The sequence below is a fragment of the Cervus canadensis genome, chromosome 21 (assembly GCF_019320065.1).
Source record: "Cervus canadensis isolate Bull #8, Minnesota chromosome 21, ASM1932006v1, whole genome shotgun sequence".
Classification (NCBI taxonomy): domain Eukaryota; kingdom Metazoa; phylum Chordata; class Mammalia; order Artiodactyla; family Cervidae; genus Cervus; species Cervus canadensis.
This window is the reverse complement of record NC_057406.1, coordinates 21,441,366-21,465,336: the sequence shown is the minus strand read 5'-3', so window position 1 is coordinate 21,465,336 and position 23,971 is coordinate 21,441,366. Positions and strand designations below refer to the sequence as shown.

Here is a 23,971-nt window from a genome sequence, read left to right as displayed (position 1 = left end):
ACCTGGGACAAAACCAGATCAAAACACCTTCAGTAAAGCTGAATCGAGGCAATTGTTTCCCTTGAGTCCAGAGCAACAGATTAATTTCATTGACTGCTCAGGGGCTCCTTGAGACTGAAAACATGGTCCAGGGTGCATCTTGGGCTGGGGACCCTGGCTCAGACACCCCCAGGGTGTGGGTGGCTTAGGCTGCCCCTCACCTGGTCAAGCTCTGACCCCTCATCTGTAGAGCAAGGGGTCATCCTTGGTACATGGCATCCAAACTCAAGCTAAATAAAATGAAACCAATGGAAACTTTTTCAGAAGGTTATCTGTTTGGAGATTCCTAACGTGTAGAACTGATAAAAGCAGAGCTGACATCTGAAGATATGGAGGCAGAGAGAGGTTAAGCCAATTGTCTGAGGTCAGGGAGCAAGTGAGAGGAAGTTTGGGACTGGAGGCAGGTGTTGTGACTGCTCTTGTCTAAACAATCTGTGACTGCTCTGTTGGGAACCAGTCTGTGTAAGGGCATCCCCGGTGGTTCAGTGGTAAAGAATCACCTGCAACGCAGGAGACCCTGGTTCGATTCCTGAGTTGGGAAGATCTGCTGGAGAAGGGAATGGCTACCCACACCAGTATTCTTGGGTTTCCCTTGTGGCTAAGCTGGTAAAGAGTCCACCTGCAATGTGGGAGACCTGGCTTTGATCCCTGGATTGGGAAGACACCCTGGAGAAGGGAATGGTTACCCACTCCAGTATTCTGGCCTGGAGAATTCTGTGGACTGCATAGCCATGGGGTCACAAAGAGTCAGACACGACTGAGTGACTTTCAGTTTCACTATGTGTAAGGGATACAGAATGAGAAACTTGGGACCAATGAATCCAGGTCTGTACCTGGGATCCCTGATGTGACTGGCAGGATGAAGTTTGGACATTGATGCCCAAGCCGACAGGATCCTCAGGCGGACACAATCAGCATCCTTGCTGCTCCCGCGCTGTCTCGAACACTGTTCTGCTCCTGACACAGCAGATCCTTCCTTGATGATTTTGCAGTCTGTTCCTCCAGCCCAGAGGTCCACTGTCTGGATATATCTCTTTGCCTGTAATTGCAATAGGTTGAGTTCTGAGACCAAAGATTCAGCCAGTAATGCTGTTCATCAAGATTGAGGGATTTCTTTTATTAACTCATTTAAAAACCCTTTAATATGCTTCCCAGGAGGCTGCCTACTTCAGAGATTTGAAGAAGGAAAGGGAAGAGGGAATGTGAATTACTGAACAGTGCAAAGTATCTTGCCAACATGACAGACAGAAGAAATCATTTTAAAACACATTTGAAAGATGGTTTCATTTCAGTAGACATGTAATATATCTCTGTCTTTTCTGTGTGAGTGACTAACACTACCTGTTATGAATGGAAAGATAACTGTCTTTCAGGGTAGCTTTAGATAAAGTAAAAATGTCGATATGTTCAGTGCATGTGATTAATTTATTTTGTAACTAAAAGAGACATGTTTTCTCCCAGTCTGTAGCTTGTCTTTCATTTAATGGTGACTTTTGAAGAACAAATTTTAATTTTGATAAAGTCCAGTTTGTCAACAATTTAAAAAAATTATACTTAATTTTTAAAGTGATAATTTAAATTGTAATTGTCTTAAGGGAAATGTTAGTGGATTATAATTTATTTTTAAAATTATAATTTAAATGATAGTTATCTTAATGGAAATGTTAATCTTTTTTAAAAAATCATTTATTTGGCTGTTCCAGGACTTAGTTGCATTGTGCACGGTCTTCATTGCCATGTGTGGGCTCTTTAAATAGCAATAGGCATGCAAGATCTTTAGCTGTGGCATGTGGGATCTAGGTCCGACCAGGGAACAAACTGGGCCCCCGGCATTTTTTTCTTTTATGGGTTGTTTTTTTGGTGTTATATCTAAGAAATCTTTGTCTAACTCAAGTGAACTTTTACTCTGCTCTCATTTAAAGCATTTATTCAGAAGCACACGTGCCAGGCAGCACATGAGGGGCTGGTCGTATGAAAATGCGTAAAACACTCTCTTCCCCTCAGAGCCCTAGTAAGGACAGGGTGGTGAGCAGTTCATGGTAGACAGGCATCTAGTTGCACTCATAGAGCGCTTGCCATTGGGTCAGGAAGGAGCTGGTGTTTAGTGCTCCCAGGAAGCAGAGACCAACTCAAGTAATCTGACATGGAATCTCATGACCAAAACTCTGGTTGAAGGGACAGGCATGGAGACTCTCGGGAGGATTCATGAAGAGTGTTGCTAAGAGGGTTTGGGGAGAGAGAGAGAGGTCGTCTACTACCTTGAAAGATATTTGGCAGAATTTATGCAGTGGTTTTTACTAGCAGAGATATATCTCATCAATCCAGCAGGAATGAGGTCCTTAAAAAAGATGAATCTGTAAGAGGCAACACTGAGGACACTGCCTGGGATTGTCTGCTGTTAATGCCATAGAAGATCTACCATCTGTCCTGTTGTCTTTTGGAACAAGAATGGCTTCGTCAGCTTTCTGTCTGCTCACACTACTCAGGATTGGTCTAAGTTGTCAACATTAGAGATAGTTGGGTGAAGAATGTACATGAACTCTCTACTATTTTTTAGTGGTTGTTTTATAATTAGAGGAAAATTGCTTTACAGTGTTGTATTAGTAACTCTCTTATTATTTTTGGAAAAAAAAAAATTGATCTTTCTAGAGACTAAAAGAGAGGCAGTGATGCCAGGAATTCTCTCCCTCCCCGCCATGATGCTGACCATGAATCATCTTGTTGTGAACGTCTGTGTGAAGGTCCAGGATGTGAGTTGTTGTTCCTTTACTCAGCAGAGATGTTTGATCACCGTGTTTACTCTTGTTGCTGCTCTAAAAGGAGAGCAAGCAAACTTTCTTGAAGAGCAGGACTGGCCCTGGGGATAATTTTAGAGAAGGAATTGGCAACAGGATACACCAGAGAGAGAGGCGAGCTCAATGTGGCTTGCAGGTCAGAATCTCAGGGCTTGATGGGAGATCACTGGCCGCGTGCTACTCAAAGTGTGGTTCAAGAATCAGCCTCATCAGAATCACTGGGGATCTTTTGTTAAAAATGCTGTATCTCCAGCCTCACCCATAGAGTAGGGGAGCAGAGTAGATCTTCTGCCCCTGCTTCCAAAGATGGTGACGTTACTGACAAAATCTGCTTTTTATCCAGATCCCCAGGTGATTTGAAGCACTTTTAGGTTTGAGAAGCACTGATCTGGTCCAGTGGTTCTGGAGTCTCTTGCCAAAAACCCCGGGCTAAGTGCTCACCTGGGCTCTGCTTAACAATTCCAGAGACAGCCAGCCAAGGGCAGTCAGTACATGAGAACAATTCTTTTCTTTTCAGACTAGGCTAGTTAGGCAGATAGTGGATAGAAGGGGATGAATCGCTGTGCTCTATTTGCAAGTGGAGGTCAGCAGTTACAGTCACCCTTTGAAACAGCTAATCTTTATAGCACACAGATGGCCTAAAAGGCTTGGAGGAAGCAGGAAGAGGACTTTGGTCCATTTAGCCTCCTTCCACAGTATATATAGTATTGGGAAGAAAACTAGCATTATCGTGAGAATGATTCGTGCCAATTAGTTGTCATCAATTAATGTGTGTATTTACTTGAATTGGCCACATGCTCTTTTTCATACTATGGTGACTAGATTGATGCTAGCAGTGTCTCCCAGACTTGAGCATGCATCAGATCACACAGACAGCTTGGTGAACAAGATTTCTAAGCCCTATTCCCAAAGTTTTTGATTCAGTTGATGGGACAGGAACCATCATTTCCATTTCTAGCAGTTCTCAGGGGACATGATACTGGTTATAGAAGTAGTAGCTTCAGATGCATTGTTACCACCTTAGGAAATACATAGACCCTTATTATTGTATTTTTAAAATACAATTTATTTGGCTGCCCTGGGTCTTAGTTGTGGTGTGCATGCATGCTAAGTAGCTTCAGTTGTGTCTGACTCTTTGTGACCCACCAGGCTCCTCTGTCCGTGGGGTTTCTCCAGGCAAGAATATTGGAGTGGGTTGCCATGCCCTCCTCCAGGGGATCCTTCCCTTCCAGGGATGGAACCCATGTCCCTTAAGTCTCCTTCGTTGGCAAGTGGGTTCTTTACCAACTAGCGCCACCTGAGAAGACCTCCAGGTCATGGGTCATAGAATAACCTAGGACAAGTTAAAATACAAAAATAACCTCACAACATTCTCTGAGAGTGTTGTTTTCAAACATTGATTCTAAATTTCTGCTTCTGCAACCTACATCCAAGTTGCTTATAAGCAATGTAAATTGCTTTCATTGCTTTGTTTTCCGTCCTTTTAGTTTCTACCCACCGCTGATGGCAGGTAGATAGTTCTGATCCACTGCAGGGTGTCTGATGTTGGGGTCATAATTGGCTACTGGTGGGCAGGTGGCTCCACTGGTCAGCGTGGTGGAGACCTTCTGAGTGTGGGGGTGGCTCTGAATTGTGTGATGGTTGGGCTTCCAGGTCTTTATTGCCCTGGGTATAGTCACAGGTTCTACCCTACATTCCCGACCTCATCACCTATACTCGCACGCCCGTGATTTTGGTAGAATTGAGGGAGCACTTCTACTGTGGGAGGACCCAGGGATCTTTAACTCCTGGAGTCAAGTCAGTCTGCAGCAAACTGACAAATCTTTGGCGCAGCACAGCACCCAGGCATCTCTGATTGGGGTTCCTTCTGGAAGATTTCTCCACCTGTGGCAGCCGTTCAGATTTGAACCATGTGCTCCGGCCTTTCTGTTGCCTCTTGTTCAAAGATTGCCTGCAGACTTCTCTGTGACGGAGGCTTCCTGCCAGTGAGAAACCAGGACCACACTTTCCACCATAACTGAATGTAGACAGGATGCACCTCACTGAACCACCTGGCCTGTCTGACTCCATATTATTAAAAACAGAGACTCAGATTTTTTTTTATAAAAAATTTATTGAGATGATGCAATTATAGGCTTTTCTTTAAAAATTATTTGCAACTCACTGGCCCTGAGAAAAGGCTTTTTTTTTTGTTTTTCTTTTTTTTTTTTGTTACATTCATTTGATTCAGTCCCTTATAAACCCCACACCTCATAAAACAACAAGAGATTAGAAATTAAAAAAAAAATTCTAGATTCAGTCTGGTTTGCAGGTGGTTGCAGTCACAGAGAGAAATGGTGAAGTGTCCACTTGGCATGTGCGAAAGATTCAGGGAGTTGTTTAGTGTTGATGCAGATGAGGCCAAAAGAGTATCAGGTTAGTCTTCTGTGGTTTGCAGGGACCGCTGTCACCACCCCCACCCCAGCTCACCCCCCACGGCTCCTTGGATCACTCCATTACTGCTCTGAAGAGGAACAGGCTGAGTGGGTAAAAACTAGCACCGAATGCTTGGGCGAAGAAACTGCCCTTTGTTCTTTGTGTGTTTCCCCAAATTTTTATCTTCAGCTTCCTGGATGGGAATGGGGTCAGATGGGGGGATAACCGGGGCTGGATCCCAGTCCTAATTCTGACCCTGCTGTGCCGTCTGCTCCTGGGACAAGTCACATGGCCTGATACTCAGATTTCCGTTCTTCAGAAGGAGAGCTAACGTTTCAAACGTGTTGGATCCTAGGCAGTGAACGGTGGAAGTGGTGGTTACCTAGGCATTTAGGTACATCTTGTCGTGGCCTTTACGTTTCAGCTAAATCTACATTCTCATCTGGACAAAGTATCAGTGTAGGAAGATAATGGAGCAGAGGGTTCTAAACATACTGTTGAAAGGAGAGTAATCCATCAGTTGTTACTCCTCATTGCTCATGGGGACACGCCCACCCGCCAAAGGATTCGGAACATCCGAGATGTTTTACCTCAGGCAAGACAATGTCATCTGGGGACAGAAAGATCTTAAGAGATAACATTACTCCCCTGGAGCCAGTCCAGCCACTTGCCACTGCTTTCTTCTGATGGAAAGGAGACACCCTGGCTACCTCAAGGTATAGGGAAGAGAAGATGCTAGAGAATTTCAAGATCCAAGCGAGAGTGTCCGCCTTGGACACCGCTGGTGGGTAAGGTTGCTCGCTTGCAGCACTGTTCTGCCTCTTCCTTTCCCAGTTTCTCATGTTGCAAGCCAAGAGCTCCCATGATGGCAGCAGGAAAAGGCCAACTATTCTGACCAGGAACGTGCCCTTAATTTGGTCCCAGGTGAGATTTTTGTCGCCCCTAGTGTTGAAGTGAGACATTTCATGCTGGATAGATTCTGCAGGAAGAAGGTGAGCTCTCGGAGGGCAAGGATGGTGCCTGGCTCTTGGGACTGGGTCGAGCAGGTGCCCCACCCAAGTTGGCTAAGCTGAACCTGCAGTCTTTCGGGTCTGCTGTGGACATGCTGTATCCCTACTGTCAGCATCACTCAAAGATTCCCTCAAAGAACCAATGAGAAGAACCTCTGCCATTAAGGGAATGAACAGAAAACCAGTAACGGTAATATCTGGATGGACAATAAAGACTGGATTGGAGTTGACACCTTCTATTTCTCCAAGTGGCTGACGGTGCCAGCCTATGTCTTACAGATTCTTAGAGGATATTGCTTTAAATACAGAAACCCTGGGGGCAAAGGGGAATTTCCTCTGCACAATTCAACTGTTAGGATTCTTTGGACCACACGAGTCCGAGTCCTTACACCTGGGTGAACAGAGATTCTCTGATGTCACATCGCACAAAAAGCCTCAGTGATGATCCACCCTTTCTCTGCAGCCCTTCAACTCAGTGACTTCCCCAGGTATTTGGCTTAATCTTCCCATTTGAGAGCCAACATCAGTCACCTTCCAGGCTGGAAGGTTATCCCTGTGTGCTGCTGACACTCTTGAAAGACATCTGTAGCACGCTGGGTCTCATCCCCATTGGAGCAGACTGAGCCCAAACCCTTCCTTCATCAGGGGACCCTCGAGCCCACACTGTTGGTCCCTGACCTCACTTCAGGCCCAGCATTCTAGAAGGTGGACTGGGGGTGGGGGTGTGTGATGGTGGGAGGAGGCCGGCCACCTCCATGCATCTCTCTGTGGTCACATAAGAGGCAGGAACGTTTCCAGTGTCCTTGAACGACAGTCAATCTGTTTGTCCCCTCCCACTCCCTGCTGGCTGGTGTCCTTGTCAGTAGGGCTGGGGAGTGGGGGAGGGGACGGGAGAATTTCTCCTGCCTGTGTGCCCACAACCCCGGCCTGCCTGACTCCATCAGAAATGGCTGGAGGACATGCCTGGAGGTCTGCTGGCTTCATCTGCAAGCGCTGCTGACAGTGCAGACACGTACCCTGGGGAGCTATGAGATGCTCGCCCAACAAAGAAGCAGCGGAGAGAAACCAGGAGGCGGTACTGTGTAAGGCAGGTCTAACCTTTCCGAGTAAAAAAAGACTGTACTCCTAATATTGGATTCCGAGCCTGTATTGGAAGAGTTGATTTAAGTGGCTAGAAAAAAAAAAAATCTAACAAGAGCTTTCTAAAAATATGTTATCATCAAAAGTACTAAGAGGTGGCACCTTCCTCATAAGATGTGACTGATCTTACTTTGAGGTGAAAAAGAGCCACGCATGAGTCCATTTTGAAACACAGCAAGGGAAGAAGGAAAAAGGGAAAAAGTGAGGAATCTGAGGAATTTCCCGTCTGCCCAGTCTTGGCAAACACTGCTGACAACTGAGATGACACACTCCTGGATCCTCCTTCTCAAATGCCCTGTGTCACCAGGAAACTTTAAAAAAAATGCTAGGAATTGAGGGAAAAAAAAAAAGTGAGGATATGAAACTGACTGCAAGATGGCCTTTGGGATAGAGCTGAGAAGACCCTCTGTAACCTGCTCTGGGATAATCCACAATGCCACCAAACACTTGTCATCTAGTTTCTGGACCATAAGGCTTATGTTTTTTTTTTTTTGCTCTGCAGCACTTGCAAACTAATCCCATGATGCTGGGGCTTCCAGATAATCTGGACAGCCTTATGCTCTGGGGAACCACCAAGCCTCACGGTCCTCACAGCTGATCGGGGTAGCCTGCTGGACTCACATGTATCTTTCCGGAGGACAGCAGCATCTCTGGGGCCTTCGGCCTCCCTCTGGCAGGGAGCCAGATGCTGGGATGTGGGTTTGATTTTTGTGGTGCCAGCTGCGAAGCACCCAGACCACTATTCCAATGTACAGGTGTGGAAAATTCCCAAGACTCTCCAAGAGGCTGAACTCTGCTGAAAGGGCATCTGGAGTTCAACAACCAGTGAGGAGGGAGGAGCGGGGGCCAGGAAGGAAAGGGAGCCAGAGAGAGAAGAAGAGAGCTCTCCTTTTCACTTCATCTTTTGTAAGAGCATCTTTTTTTTTTTTTTTTCCTTTTTTCCAGCCAAGACCCAACAGCAACAGGAACAAACCTGATCCACGTGGCAGGGTCAAGAGGAAACCTGAACCCTTTTGCAAATATTCTCTCTCCTGACCAGCTGGGCTTCTGCACTTTGTGAGATTTGCAAAAAATAGATATATATATATATATATATAATAGATATGTATTTCCATAGGAAAACAGCCTCGGATGTCTTCCCCTATATGAATGATGAAAAGTCAAACTGCATGGTCTTTTAAAAAAAAAAGAACAAAAACACCATGAAACTAACAATAGGTGGAGGGGGAGGGGGAGGGATCACAGACAAGAGATTCTGATCGAGAAGGAACCATGAACACAAGTCCCAGGCTGGTGCCCTCGGCCAGAACTCCAGCGCCGCCTTTGCTGAGTGGTTTGTCTAAGGTGCTCCGCGGGGTCCCTCGCGCTGGGCGAGAGGAGTGTTACTGCCACATCCATGTCTCTTCCTTTCTGCTCCATCTTGCCCCATCCATCCTGGGGATGGGGGGTGCCCTTGGCTGCTGGCCCACTAAGCTGGGAACCACTTCCTTCAACACTCGTCTTCTTGGTATATTTGTTCATCCAGCTCCTGGGACTCAAGGTGCTCCAGACGGTCTGTTCGGCCACTCATGATTTCATCTGGGGTCTTCATAAACCTTTGGAAGAGGAAACGGTGGCATGAAGAGGTTACAGTTCCCTAAAGGTGTCTTCACCTTGAGCTCTTTAAAAAGAGGGGCCCGTCACCTTCACGTAGCTGGAGGTCTACTAACCCTGATCATTAATGCTAACCTAGCATCTTCTAAGAAAAAGATACTCTGGGCTCTCACTGCTTGAAAGCTGGCAAAATAACTATAAAAAAGGCTGGGAGGATTGAAGAAGATGGAGCAGGCAGTGCATCCCTGCACGACCATCTGAGAGGACCCTGGGAGATATATACCCATCTCCATCCCAGACTATAAGCCCAAGTGATGGTATTCAAAACTTGAATCTAACTTGAAGGATACAATTAAATGCTGGATGGAAAGCTTGGGTAACAGGGCCAGACAGTGGGGCTTTTGGAAATTAGAAAGGCCAAGAGAAAGACATTTTTTCGGCATTATCACTGATGTACCCTAAATGCCAGCCATTCACTCCCTTTATTCTGTCTTCCTTGGCAGCTGGGTGCCTACAGCAAGCCTCATCTCAGTTGCTGGGTTCATTTGGAAGTAACGTCAGTGGCACATTCTGACCATGACCATGGTTCAGGAAGGGAGCAGGGTGCAAACGTCCCATCCTTATGGTAAGAAGGCCCTTTCCACAGCCTATACACCATTCCCTTCCCCTATACTCTGCCTGGTACCATATGACCTGTCTTAGAACAGGCATTTTCTGTCCTCACTCCACATTCAAAAGCCTATGACGGCTTATCAAGGATTCACACTTTGGCTTGCTCCTTGGGCCTCTCTGTCATCTCAACCCAGGAAACTCCAGTTTTCCACTGTTTACAAGTGTGAACTCTATTCCAGTCCAGCCAGTCTTTTTTTCTGATGCAAGTCACAGCTCATTGCTGACCTCCAAACCTTTAGCTTTGCCTTTGTTTGGAACCCTCTTGACTCCTTCCCCTGTCTGAGACCGACTGGTTCTCTGAGCTGGGTCTCACCATCAAAGAGCTGAAAATCTTCAAGCATCCCTACAATTTAACACTTTACTCAATTACATACCTGGTTCCATACTGAGAAGCCTTGGTTTTGGGGTGAGTCTGGTTCTCGACATTCATTTCCTCAAAAATGACTAATCCCTTGTCACAAATAGCATTCTTCTTTCCTTCTGTCTTACTGAAATCACTACTGGAAACCTGTGAGCCTTCCACCTCTGACTACTTTTCTGCCCATTATTGCTCATCTTTTCAAGCAGGGTGATCTGTAGCATCCACAGCCTGTCTTCCACTTTTATCCTGTAGCTAAAACGTCTCCCTCGACATCTGAAGTCACTAATCATCCCCTCCAGGCTGAGTCCTCAGATGTGCTATGTCTGACCTTATCTTTGGATGGCTCTTCCATATTAAGTTTCTGATACTTCCCACCAGGCTTGTCCAGAAACATTATCAAAAGCTTCCTGAGGTTATAAAACTGATATAAAATGTAACCCTCTAACCTTCTAGGAGCTTATGACCTACTTGTGGGGAGGAGTTCACATGTACAGCTATTAAAAATGTAAATCATGGTGTGGCACAGGGCCAAGGGATCCCAAGAGATGATGGAAGAAGATATTTGGGTGTGTTTGAGCCACGGAAGGTGGCCTCATAAAGAGAAGTAGACTTGAGGTAGATTTGGTGGTTTATGTTTAAAATGTTCAAGTGATTTACATTTCTGACACACGGAGCCACATTAGTGTTGGAGGGCAGCTGGCAATGTGTATTAAGAATCTAGGTGGCAGGGGCATGGACCAGAGGTAGAGATTGCTGAATCTAGGTGTCAATTGTGAAGTCTAGACATCAGCCTCCACTGCCCGGGAAGCAGTAATAATGTGTCTGCCTTGCTTTCATCTTCCAGGTCTTATGGGAGTACTTGCCATTGGTAGATTCTAACCTGGAACCTGGTGGTAAGAATCTCAGGAAATGAGGTTTCCAGTCTTCTAGCCCCTGCAACACAGACTGGAGTAGGAACGGAGCCAGTGGACAGTCCAGCACAGGGGTGACTGGGATGGAGGAAGGCTCAGAGATAACTCTGGTGTAAAGGTTGGTTGCTTAAACAATGGTGATGCCACTGCTGATCTAATAGGAATTCTTAGGGTAGGTGGATGTCCAGTATGGGAAGAAGGCTGGTCTTGAACATTTCATGTCTGAGATACTAATGTGATATTTAAGTGGGTATCTCTTCCAAGAAGCTCTTGAACATTAACCACTTACTGACCAGAGACTTACTCACACATCTTTTGTTACCTGAATGTTATTGATTGGAGTGTTTCAGTATTTCAATTCCATAATAAATTTGATTCTGCAAAAATCCCCTGGTCAATAATGTGTTAAGATTTAGAATTCCAAGGGAGATTTTATAGCTGCATGTAGAGACTTGACAGCCCCATCATGGAGGTGATAACTAAGCTGTGTCATGGGATCCATTCATGCAGGAAACTAGTATAGAGTGGGAGGAACAGAAGCCAAGGACTGGGTTTAGGGTGAAGGATGAAGGGAAGGCATCAGCAGAGCCAGAGAAAGGAGGGTTCTCGTTGCATTTTATTCTGTTTCCAGCTCTTGAAAAGCCTTCTCTGTTTCTTTCGAAGATCACAATTGTTTTTACTGCCCCTAAGTTACCGTGCCTTCCCAGCACGGACACCCAGGTTCTCTGCTCTTTCGGATAAGTGATTATCCCAGTGAGCTCGTGTGCTCAAACACAGTGTCATTCAGTCTCTTTCTACCCCCAGTCCACATCTCAGGCCCCATCTGTAACTCTCTTCTGTACCTGCCCAAACCCGGAACCTAAGGTCTGGGGCCCACCTTCTCCTCAGCTTCAGGTGGTCTCAACACATCAATTACCACCAGTGTCAGAGGGCTATGTCTGCCTCTCCTGATTGGTCCCTTAGAGACCTTCTTTTTCCTCTTCTAACTGTATGTGATTCCCTGGGAATCACAGCCTATGGTGGTAGGTTAAGTGGTTAGAACTTGTAAGCTGGGAGGAATTCTGGAAAGAGGAATGTCTAGTTCAGCGGCTTTCAGACATTTACCATACATTGTCATAAATATATTTTACAGTATGACTCATCACACACGTGCTCACACACACACCCGACTACCCCAGAAACACAATTTTCATGAAGCCACACTCTTAATTCATATGACACAGTCTGATAGTTCCAACTCTATCCTTTCCTATTCAGTTCTGTTCTATTTCATTAAAAAAACAAACAAACTGATTCATTAAATCTGTTTCATGACTCACTAACAGGTCATGACAAACACCAGCCCAGTGCTGGCAACCTGGATGTCTACGTTTCTTTAGTCCCTTTCTTTGCCATTAGCTCCTCTGATTGCTCCCTTTAACTATACTGGATATAAATGCCAGATAATACTGTTTGATCACTGCATTATTTTAAAGGTGAGTCAGACTGTGTTGATTTACTTTTGGCTTTCTTCTAGGACAGACATAAGCAAACAAAAAGTTCTTTTCCCTTAAATTCTAACCAACCAGCAAGCAACCTGGTCTCCAGTGAGTAGCAGTGATGGCTTTGAGGATCAGACAAAGCAGGTAGAGACCTCAACCGTCTCCCTCCTCCATCTTATTTCAAGAAAACAATATCCTCCCAGAAGAAGGAAAGGAGAAAAAGGAAGTGCTACCTGAACAAAAGCCTTTGTCCCGGCTCCTTCCTGATAATGTTTAGTTTGTAGTAGTGGCGCAGGGCTCTGGACATTTTCTCATAGGTCATGTTTGTTCTGTTCTGTTTGTTCAGAGGAGGAAGAGAGAGAGAAAAAAAAGCACAAAGACACAATGAAATGAACCTCAGAAACAGGCGCTGGAGGAGTTACTCACATCCAGCTCCACAGGGTGCTCCCGTGGCCCTGCCAGGCCCACCCCGGGCTTTGTCCCCCGTGTCCTTGGCCGAGGTCTCTCCTAAGGTGAGTCCAGCCAACAGAGCACACCCCGCCTAGGCCTCCCCGACTTCCTCTCCCAGGACTGCGCTCTGTTGTGCCCGAAGAATTTCCTGCGGGTCCCCCTATCTGGGGTCATCCTTCACCTTCTGACCCGCAGAGAATTTCTCTTCCTTTTGCCCTTTCTAAAAAAGAAAAAACAACACACAAAAAAGTGACCTTTCTCAAACTTGTGTTTCTCGTTTGTCATTTTAAGGAAGAGATTTTTTTTTGTTTAAATTCCTGTTGTGGAAGCAAGAATACAGTGGTTCCGAGCCCTGGGGCAAGGGCACCCTGTGGGAGCTGAGGAGCGATTTTTCTCAGTGACTCACGGGATGGAGGGTGTCCATGGGGCCTGGCCATATTTGGTCATGGCCTCTGGCAGGTTCTCCTCAGCGGGCCCAGGGCACGGGCTGCCTGCCGTCCGGGAAACTGCAGCTGGGGCAGAGCTCGGCAGGGCCTCCCCTGGGCCCTCCCCTTGGGCTGATCGGAGTTGGGCCGTCATGGTGTCTTGTCAGCTCTGTCCCATGTCTATCTGCCTGTGGCTAGGCCTGGATCTTCGTGACTTTTTTTTTTAAGTAGGACTACTGATTTATCTCAAATTTTTTTTTTTAAACAGGGGAACTCTTTATTTTATTTTACTGTGATAAGAACACCAAATGTGAGATCTATCCTCCTGAAGTTTTAAGTGGGTAATATAGCACTTAATACAGTGTTAACTGTAGGTACACTGTTGTATAGCAGGCTCTAGAACTTGCTCATCTTGATTAATGCAGGCTTTCTGTCCAATGGTTGGTAACTCCCCATTTTACCCCCTCTTCCCAACCCCTGGCAACACCAGTCCACTCCCGGCCTCGGTGAAATTTGTCTGCTTTAGATCTAACTTCATTTAAGTGAAATCAGGCAGTATTTGTCTTTCTGTGACTGGCTTATTTCACTCAGCATCCTGTCCTCAAGGTTCATCCACGTTGCCACATGCAGCCAAATCTTTTTAAAAAGCATAATACTACTCCACTGTGTGTATATAGCTTGATTTCGTTATTCATTCATCTATCCGTGATGTTCAGGTTGTTTTACCCACCTTTTACATCTATGTACTTTAATGATTTTTTTTTTTAACTATGAACGACTAAGTCTTTAAAATTTGATTCCCTCTTCCCAAGCTGGAAAAACTGTGGGGCAGTCAGAATTCTTGCAGGGTTTGCTTTTCAGGGAGATGTTTTACAGTCAAGAAGATAAGCATTTTCCCTGTAGAACTGGGCGTTTGTGACCATGGGAGTGTCTAACAGAGTGGAACAGAAGCGACACCTCCCAAAGGCCCCTCGTGAGTTATAAAGTGCTGCACTGCATCCCTGGTCCCCAGTTCTTAACGCTGGCGTGGGCAGCAGCAGAGCCAGGCCACAGTGGGGGAGTGATGGTTACTCATCACGAGGCCCATCAGACCGGGAGATGCTGAGTTAACTGCAGCCTGGCACGAGGAACACATGGAAAGGGGCATCTTTAATTACTTCCTTCCCCTTGCAACTGTCTTAATTGTTTGTCCAGTGAGGAATAAACTGAATAATTACAGGCCGACTTAGGAAGCAGAAGACAATTACCCTCCAACCCAGGGACAAAAACTGGATTTGGGCCCTAGTTTATGGAACAAATGTCTGATGCCCTTTTACCTTATGGTTTCCCCACAGTCGAGCCAGTCCATTGGGATCCACTATCCGGAATATTTTGGATTCTTTGTCCTCCCATCGGATGAAGTTTTCGTACCGGCTGTCAGAAAGCAACTGATAGACGTAATCCCAAAGCAGTCTACAGTCTACAGAGGAAAAGGGCAAGAAAACACCGTTGACAAGGCTGCTTGTAAGTATGAAGAGCAAGAATCAAGAAAATAATCGAGGAACTGCTTTTGCCTTCTTCGGATTGAGTCCAACCTCCTTGTTTTAGGAACTCCTTGGCAGTCCAGTGGTTAGGACTCTGTGCTTTCCCTGCCAAGGGCCAGGGTTCAATCCCGCAAGCGAAAACAAAAACAACAAAACTTTTACAGTGACAAGACCAAGGCACAGAGAGACGGCGACCTTTGATCTGTGGAGACCTTCGAGACCATCCTGGCCCAGACCCCCACTCCCCGCGAGCTCAGATGAGGACACAGCAACCCGGAAAGAGGAAAGGACTGGTCTACGGTCATGACCCACGATTTGAACTTGACTAGAGCCCACAGGAGGGACAGAACAAGCTCTAAGGGGAAATGAATCAGTTCTGAAAAGGGGATGAAGACAGGATGGCAGGTAAAGGGCAGAGAGTGCCCTCGTGTTCCGGAGAGGGCGGTGTGGTGTCAGTGATGGGGTGGAAGGTCCTTTGGTGGGCGGGCAGTGAACAGATGGAGATGTGATGACTAAGGTTGGCTGTGGGAAAGGAAGACCCATGTGGTTTAAGAAAACAGCCACCTTAGAGCTACTTTGGAGGTTTTTGAAATAGTTTTATTATAATGGAATCAGGGTAGAAAGGAACCCAGGGCAAAAAAAAAATTTGTTTCTCCATGTGCAGAACAGATGTTGGATTGCTTGGTCAGGCAATACATCTTCCTTAGCACAGGCCAGGTGCTGGGCTAGGCCTTGCCTTTTGGCTACGGGTTGGCAAATTCCATGAGAAAAGGCAGACTGCACCTTGACCTTGCTGCAGTGCTTACTGGATTAGTGCCAGACGGGACGTGGCCTGCTCCCCGGCACAGCCTTGACGGGGGATGGGGACAGATGTGGACTTTGCGGCTCTAGTTGGTGCAGGACCAGCCTCGGGATGAGAGTCACAGACTCACCTTCCCAGGTGTGCACTGATGTTTTGGGGAGCACTGGCCAGCACGGCTGGTCGTAAATGAGTAAGTATTGGACACCGTGTGTGTGTTCTGCATGTTGCCATGTTATTTCTGACCCTCACTTGGCGCGCCACCTCCTTCCTAATCCTCTTGTGCCCCCCAGGTCAGTGGGATCTGAACTCTGGGGCTTCTGTACGGCCAGGAGGAATGTCTAATCTTGACTTGGGCTATCTCAGCGCCAACACATTCACCTCCCAGAGCACAAAACGCACCCTCCTCGGGCACACGTTTACAGGAGGAATCGAGTCAGGTTGCATTGGGCAAGTTTTTTCAATCTCCCTGAGGTTCCTCCGTTATGAAAGGGGAACGACAACAGTGACTCTTTCCGAGACTACTGTATGAGTGATGATGCGAGTGAAGAAGACAGTAAGGAGTGTCCCGATGACGGTGCGTGCTGGGTGCTGCTTGCAGGCACGGGGCCATGCACGCCTCCAGCCACTTGCTTCTGACCCTCAGGACAGCCGGTGCGGCCAGCGCTGTTGCTATTCCTACTTCATGGCTGAGGAAGCTGGGGCTTAGAGGGTCTGGTCATCGGCTCAAAGGCACAGCTTATGACACAGGTCAGAGTTCCTGCTGAGAACTCTGTTCCCAGAGAAGTTGGTTCACAGGTGTCTATCAGTCAAGCTTTAGGACTTTTCCAAGCAGGATGAGTGTGTCCAGCCTTCCCTCTGAACAGCAGAAGGAACTGGCGCACAGCGCAGCATCTTCCAAGAGGGAAAAGTGTGAAAGTGTTAGTCGCTCGGTTGTGTCCGACTCTGTGACCCCCATGGACTGTAGCCCACCAGACCCCTCTGTCCATGGGGATTCTCCAGGCAAGAATACTGGAGAGGTTGTCATTGCCTTCTCCAGGGGATCTTCCCCACCCATGGACTGAACTGCGTTTCCTCAATTGCAGGCGGATTCCTTACCATCTGAGCCACCAGGGGAGTATCTTTTAGGCAGCAACCGTGAAACTTAAATTGGACATCCATTAAAATTAAAATGACCAGATGTCTTTTTTTTTAACATCTATTTTTTCTTCAGTTACTTATGCTTTAAATGTCATATCTAAGAAATAGTTGCCTAATCCATGGTCACAAATACTTCTATGTTTTCTTCTAAGAGTTTTACATTTTCAGTTATCTTTTCTGTTTTTTAAATTTGGGTGCACGGAGAGGCATGTGGAACTTCCCTGACCAGGGATCCAACATGAGCCCCCTGAGTGGAAGCATGGAGTCTTAACCACTGGACCGCCAAGAAGTCTGACCATACATCTTTAGTATCCCTTACTGTATCCTTTTTTTCCCCCGATTGATCTATGTCTAAAATTTAATGTGGTGACTTCTCTGGCAGTCCAGTGGTTAAGACCCAGCCCCCTTCCACTGCAGGGAGTGCAGGTTCGTTCCCTGATAAGGGAAGCTAAGATCCCACATGGCATGCAGCCAGAAGCTCAAAACATAATACCAGAGCAATACTGTGTAACAAATCCAATAAAGATTTAAAAAAATGGTGCACATTAAAAAAAAAAATTAAGTTGACATGTGGTTTCTTGTGTTTCACCAAAGGACCCGTGGTGTCCTTCTTAGAGAATTTCTGGCGTTTGGATCCCATGCTTACGAAAGCTGGCCAGCGATTCTGTTACCAACCCTGCCTGACGCTGTACTTGTGGTTGCCAGAGGGGGGTGCTAAGGAGCAAGGAGACAGCAAGGGGACCAGTCCCAGCAAGAGGAAGTACCTTGGGAGGTGAGTGCCACGCTATCCCAGACTGAGAATAACCGAGCTCATTTTTAAGGCACTTGTAAGAGGGCAACTCCAGGCAAAGTGGTGAAGCTGGAAGTGTCATTCTCCCTCTCTGCCACCTCCTCGTCTTATATCATTTTTATCATAGGTGAGAAAAACAGAGAACTGAAGTGAAAGAGTGAAGTTGCTCAGTCGTGTCCGACTCTTTGTGACCCCATGGACTGTAGCCTACCAGGCTCCTCCATCCATGGTATTCTCCAGGCAAGAGTACTGGAGTGGGTTGCCATTTCCTTCTCCAACAGAGAATTGAATTGCAGTTTAATTGTCCACCGTCAAACCTTACCGTCAAACAGCAGATAGGTTTTAATTTCCGACAGCCTCTTCCAAGTGGAAGCCATCTGACAGAACCAAATATTATCACACAAAATGCCCTTCCACTAGGAGGAACAAAGGTGGTTTGTGAAGAGCTTCTTGTCCATGTTTCTTGACAGGGTTACAATCTTTTTTACCACCTAGAGGCTTGATGACACCTTTTGGATGCTTGTGGATGGGAGAATAAGATTCTCTAGAGTAAATCATTGTAATACAGTTTAATAATTTAAAAAAAGACTGATTTGGTCATCTTTAGCAGTTTGATAGAAAGAACTTATTTTTGCCCACATGAAGGTAAGCGATGTATGGGCAGTCCTCTCAACCCTGAGAACTTCCTGGAGCTAAAATGTAAGATGAGTGTTGTCTTGACACCATCTGCTCAAGGATTTTCACTTTCATTGTTTCTATTGCTTCTCTTTTACTGCCTTGTACATTCTATTTCCCATAAAATGGTGACGTGAGAACCAGACCATTTCTCAAAGTAAGGGCTTAAACCAGTTCTGGGTACCTACCACGCTGGGTTCTTGAGAGGCATCAAACTGGGAACTTCACATTGTAGATCATTTACTGAAAAAGGTCTAGAATGTGATCTGTGTTTGGTTGGTACCTGGAAGGCAGGGTTTCCCAGAGAACGGACTTTACCTCTTGAGTTGTAAGACCATTTGTAGCCTGCAAACTTTTCCCTTTCATAAATGTGAAAAGAGCCCCAAACAAGCTGCCAATTGATCATTTTAAATGACATTTAATCCAGCAAAGTCAACTTTAGCCGAGTAATAAAAACATGTTGACATTCAAGACACTGAATTACTCGGTCACTAATAGATGTAGCAACAGGAATTTTGTGGCACAAAGCAGTTGTTCAAGCTCACAGTATAGGTGGCTTTTATAACACTATTGATTCTTTTGTTGCTTTAGTTAAAAATTATGCCAGATGATAAAAATAACTACCTGACCACACAACAGATTTAAAAAAAAAAAACAAAACAAACAATTGAAATTCAAAGCCCAATGAGTTATTTTTAAGACTTTAGTTAAATAAAAAGGCAGATTCTTTTTAGTTCCCTGGGTCCTCTGAAGGCTGTTGCCATGGCCCACCAGCTGTTTTTCAGTTTTGTTAAAATCCATCCATGTCTGCACAGATACAATGTTCTTTGGTCATTAATAAAAACGCTTAATACTACTATACGATAAAAAGCATCAGGCTTTAAAAACAAAGGTTCATCACATTACAAAACACTTGACTATGCATGTGAAAAATAATCTTGTATCACAGAGTTCATTACTTTTAGGTGCATGTCTCTTAAAGGCCTTCCTTCTCAAGGCACGTGGGAATTTTAAACAAGTGTGCATGATTTTGATTCTCTCTTCCACGAGAGGAAGCTTATAAAAGGGCTTAGCAGAGTGAAGTGTTATTTTCCAATTGCAGAAAGAGAGTTCTCTTTCCTGCTGGGTGAGGTGCCCTGGGTATCCATAGTTAAAAGGCATTGTCAAAAAGAAAAAAAAAGAAAAACCTTTTCTGTGGTTAGGGAGAAATATTTTCCCTCCCACGCCTGTCTCTTACCAGAGACTCGTTGTACAAGCTTATTGAGCAGACACTGTGAAAAGATGGGCAGGTCACACATAACCAACATGGTTTCCAAAAAAAAACACCAAAAACCATGCTAGACAAAACTGATGTTTAAAAAATCTGAGTGGGCAAGTCATTGACCAGGGAATGTTTAATGATGGTGGTTAATTTAAATTTCAGGAAAGCATCTAAGAAAGCAATTTTAGGTTGTCTTAACTGCCCAAATGGAATTTTAAATGAAGGTCTGTAAACTGGAGTTCTGTGGGTATAATCACCAACAAGGAGGGGCCTAGCGCCCCTGTCTCACTGCTTTCAAATCATTATGAAAAGCTAACCAATTTATTTCAGGCTCAGCAATAGGTAGGTAACACACAAAACAACAAAGTTGCTTCTCTGCTTTATAGCAATGGTTCTAAACTAGGGGCAATCTTGCCTGCTGTGGAGGGGTGGGGGAGGCTTTTAACAATGTCTGGGGACAATTTTGGTCATTATATCTGGGGTGGAGGATGCTGTGATAGAGGTCTGGGATGCTGCTAAAGATCTTATACAATATATAGCAAGTCCCCTATAGACGAACGAGTTCCATTCCAAGAGTGCATTCATTTAAGTCCAACTCGTTCACAAGTCCAACAAAGTCTAGGTACCCAGTTAACACAATCGGCTGTATAGTACTGTACTGTAATAGGTTGATAATACTTTACACACAAATAGTACATAAAAAATATGAAAAACATTTTTAATATTACAGTATAGTACCTTGAAGGCTTCCCTGGTGGTGCAACGGTAAAGAATCCGCCTGCCAATGCAGGAGACATGGATTTTGATCCCTGGGTCAGGAAGATCCCCTGGAGAGGGAAATGGCAACCCACTCCAGTATTCTTGCCTGAGAAATCCCAGGGACAGAAGAGCCTGGTGGGCTATATAGTCCATGGGGTCACAGGAGAGTCAGACATGACTGAGTGACTCAGTACTCACATATAGTATCTTGAAAAGTACAGTAGTACCAGCTACATCACCGCTGCTTTTATGCTTGCTTCTGGACAGCCCGGGCTTGAATAAAGATAGAGAGTACTACTGTACAAAGTACACAAGAGCACAACCGCTTTAGAGAATACACGCCAGCCATGTGAACTAACCTAAGTGATTAGACATGGGATCCCACGTTTGCATCTTTGAAAGCTTGCAACTTGGAAGGTTTGTATGTATGGGACTTACTGTCATGCACAAAAGAATGCCATCCTCCCGCCAACAAAGGATTATTTAGCCGAAATATCGAGAGTGCCCAGCTTGGGAAACCCTGCTTACAGAAGCATGGGTTTTACACCATTGCAGCGGGGTGGCTGTCTGCCGCTATTTTTTTTTTTTTCCTGCCTTGATCCTGGGCTATTCCCTAGAAGCAGAAAGCTGATAAATCCAGGGCAGCCAACCCTGTGCTGATACGCAGAGGTGTGTTTACAGCCGGCAACTGCTTGTGCTCTGCTGTGGCGTAGGAAAACAGAAGCCTTCTGTGCACAGCAGCCAGCCGGGAGGGAGAGAAGCAGAGGCCGAGAACACAAATCTGTGCTTCCTGGCTCCACGGGAGTGGAGGGACCGCAGCTGCAAACGCCGCTAAACCTTCTCACCTTTGGTGGCTGGAGGTGTGGAGTGAGGCTGGGAGAGGCAGGCATCTGCAATCACGCCTTACAGCTGAGATCAAGCCCCCAGACAGATCCCAGTAAGACCAGCCCCCTCTCCCTCAAATGTGGTGGCAGCCGGGGAACTTGCATCCAGGCACCACTGGGACTAGCGATGCTGTTCCAGGAACGCATGCCCTTAAAACAAACTCGAACCTCCAGTTTCCTCAAGCCCCTTCTCTTATTTCCTACCCCATTACTGTGCTGGTACTGTGTTATCTTTTTAAAAAGGTCATCCTGAAACTTCCTTCTCTTGTAGGGCTGATTTCTTAGAGGTCCCAATGAAAAGAAAGCGCAGTGACTCAGCTAGAGTGTGTGAAGACAGGCCACTTGGGAGCCTCCTGTTGGGGTGGAGTCTGCCAAAGTCTCCAAGGGTCTCCTCAAAATACAGTGGGCAAAGCCTCGGGGGAGGTGAGCAGGAGGGAAGAAGTTAGTCTCCAAGGAACATAGGATTCTTTGAAGGTCTGCACGTCAGAGGCCAGCATCACTTGGAACAAACGTCCAGACATAAGGCTTTGTTTGGGTCAAGGCCCCCACACTCACTCCGGTGGCCAGTGGTGCTGGCCATACCTACTCCCCTCCCCTTGCTCAACCCTTGAGCAGAGCAGGGACACGAACACATAGAAATTAACCTGTTTGTGCTACTATTTGGGTATTAGTATCTGCATTATTATGGATAAGGCAACTGGGCTTCAGCAATCCTAAGTACCTCAGCCCGGGAGCCAAAGGCTAGATTCTAATTGTGTTGATTCCAGACATTATGCCCTTCCCCGGAGCCCTCCGAGCAGCCGTTGGTGAAGGCCCTGGGCCGGGAGCCAGAGAGGGCTCTGGGCCTGCAGAGGGTTACCTGCCTGAGACAGTGCGGGAGGACATGGCTCTCCCAGGCGGTACTAAATCCCCGAGTCCCCTTGGCTTATGGAGATTGCCCACGACACTGTCCTTTTTTCCAAACACAGTATCTACAAAAGCGTGTATGCATACTGTCATACCTTACCACAAAGGCTGCCCTCATCACTTTGATACAGTCCATTAAGACTGGCCTTTTAGGAGGTCTTTCTCTCTTCAGGGCTGCTCCTGAAGCAATACAAGTCCATGTGCGTCGTGACCCCTCCATCCAGCCTTGAGGATGAGACCCCAGGTGCTGTCCCTGGAGTCCTGGGCTTATCTGATGTCTGATTAGATGATTAGAGGCTTCAGGGTTGAACGTCTGTGCTCACAGAGCTCATCCAGCCAATAAAACCAGATCAAAAGAGGACGGTGCTCTGTGATAAGTAAGCAATATGGGAGATTTGATGTCTCCTTGATGAGAAACCTTCTGTTTCTGTTAAAAATACAACCTTGAGAGAGAATACATATATTCTCAGATCCTTTGAGGATCTCAGGTTGCCAGGCCAGCATTATCAGAGGGTTGGAAGTAAAGTGCACAGGGCCTGGGGATGGCGTGGGGAAAATTCTGTTTTATCTGCAGTAGAATCAACTCACCAGTGAGATCCTCATAAACCATAAAGAAGCTCACGTTTGCAGAGAAAAGCGAGAGATGTCATCACCGACTCAATGAAAATGTGTCTGAGCAAACTCAGGGAGATGGTGAAGAACAGGGAAGTCTGGTGTGCTGCAGCCCATGGGGTCACAGAGTCAGACACAACTGAACAACAACAGCAAAAGTTATAAGGTAAGCATAAGACACGATATTCTCTATTTGGATGTTCCATGGACTTTGAACAACCAACTCTGTACAGACTTCTATAGCCCCCACTTTTGTGGAGCAGATGAATGACTTCGAATGGATTATCAACCACATTGCCAGTGTATCTCGCTTCCTTAGCTGACTTTTTGGATTAAGGCCAAGGAAGGGATAAGCAGACAGGAAGTCTGGTAACTCAGGTTTTAGTGGAATTGTAGAAGTTTAAGAAAGCCAAAATGACTTCAATTTTTTCTTTTAAAACTGAGGTATCTATGGTTAAAACCAAAGCGGGGAGCTAAGCTTGTTTGATGGCATAAAGTAAGAAGCACACTGTCTTCTGCCAGCAAAGAGACAACATTTGGCATTTAGAGAAGCTTCACCCTATCACCGAGCAAAATGCCTGGCACAGAGAGAGACATGAGAATTTTGGAATGAGTGAATGATCTGAGCTACACAGTTCAAGTAGGCAGCCCGACACTTTCTTTTCTTCAGCTGTATTTTACGTTAATGATGTTATTGTAAGTACTCTGGGCGGCTCAGCAATCAGCCTGCCATCAGGACTTATCTCCCTCCTTACATCACTTGCCATTGTTTCCTCCACATGTCTTAGGCATGCCTCATTCTTTGAGGTGTAATTCCTGGAGAGCAATGACGGCATTTTCTGCCCCCCGAATCCTCTGTTATACCTATGATTTCAAAGCAGATAGTGCCACAGAAAAGGGAGCGGCGGACTCTTTCTGTAAAAGGCCCATCAATAAATATAGTATTTCAGGCTTTGCGGGCCGTCCTGTGTCAGCTCTACCTCCTCAACCCCGCCAAAGCAGCCACAGACAATGCTAAGTGAATGGGTGTGGCCGTGTGCCAATAAAACTTGACTTACAAAAACAGGCGGTGGCTGACTTGGCCCATAGGCCCGCGTTTCCAGTCCCTGGGCCTAAGGAAACAAATGCGCTGGAAAGAACATTGGGTGAAGCTCGAGGCTGAATACTTGAAGTGCCCGAAGCTCAGTTTCTCCATCTGTAAAAGATGCGTCTAGCTTTGAAGTCATTGAGTTGTAAGAATGATTTCTAATATTATACTGAAAACACAGCATCACCCTTGCTACCGTTCTTCAATTTATGGTGCTCACTGCCAGTACCAGTCTTTGGCTAT

The 23,971-nt window shown here is 45.9% G+C and overlaps 1 protein-coding gene and 1 long non-coding RNA gene across 3 annotated transcripts in view; one reads left to right on the top strand and one right to left on the bottom strand.

Moving 5' to 3' along the window:
- Positions 1 to 4,956: 4,956 nt before the first annotated feature.
- ETV6 (ETS variant transcription factor 6) overlaps positions 4,957 to 23,971 on the bottom strand; it is a 276,040-nt gene continuing 257,025 nt past the window's right edge. For both annotated transcript variants that reach the window (XM_043440391.1, XM_043440390.1), the window contains exons 6-8: positions 14,609 to 14,751; positions 12,651 to 12,751; positions 4,957 to 8,994 (exon numbers count right to left, since the gene is read on the bottom strand). In XM_043440391.1, coding sequence (XP_043296326.1) covers positions 8,889 to 8,994; positions 12,651 to 12,751; positions 14,609 to 14,751 — 350 coding nt within the window. In that variant the 3' untranslated portion in view covers positions 4,957 to 8,888. The remainder of the gene's footprint in view (positions 8,995 to 12,650; positions 12,752 to 14,608; positions 14,752 to 23,971) is intronic.
- Positions 14,911 to 22,786, top strand: LOC122423392. Its single transcript, XR_006264142.1, has 4 exons — positions 14,911 to 15,220; positions 15,480 to 15,807; positions 17,349 to 17,526; positions 22,604 to 22,786. It is a non-coding gene; the product is annotated as an uncharacterized LOC122423392 (long non-coding RNA).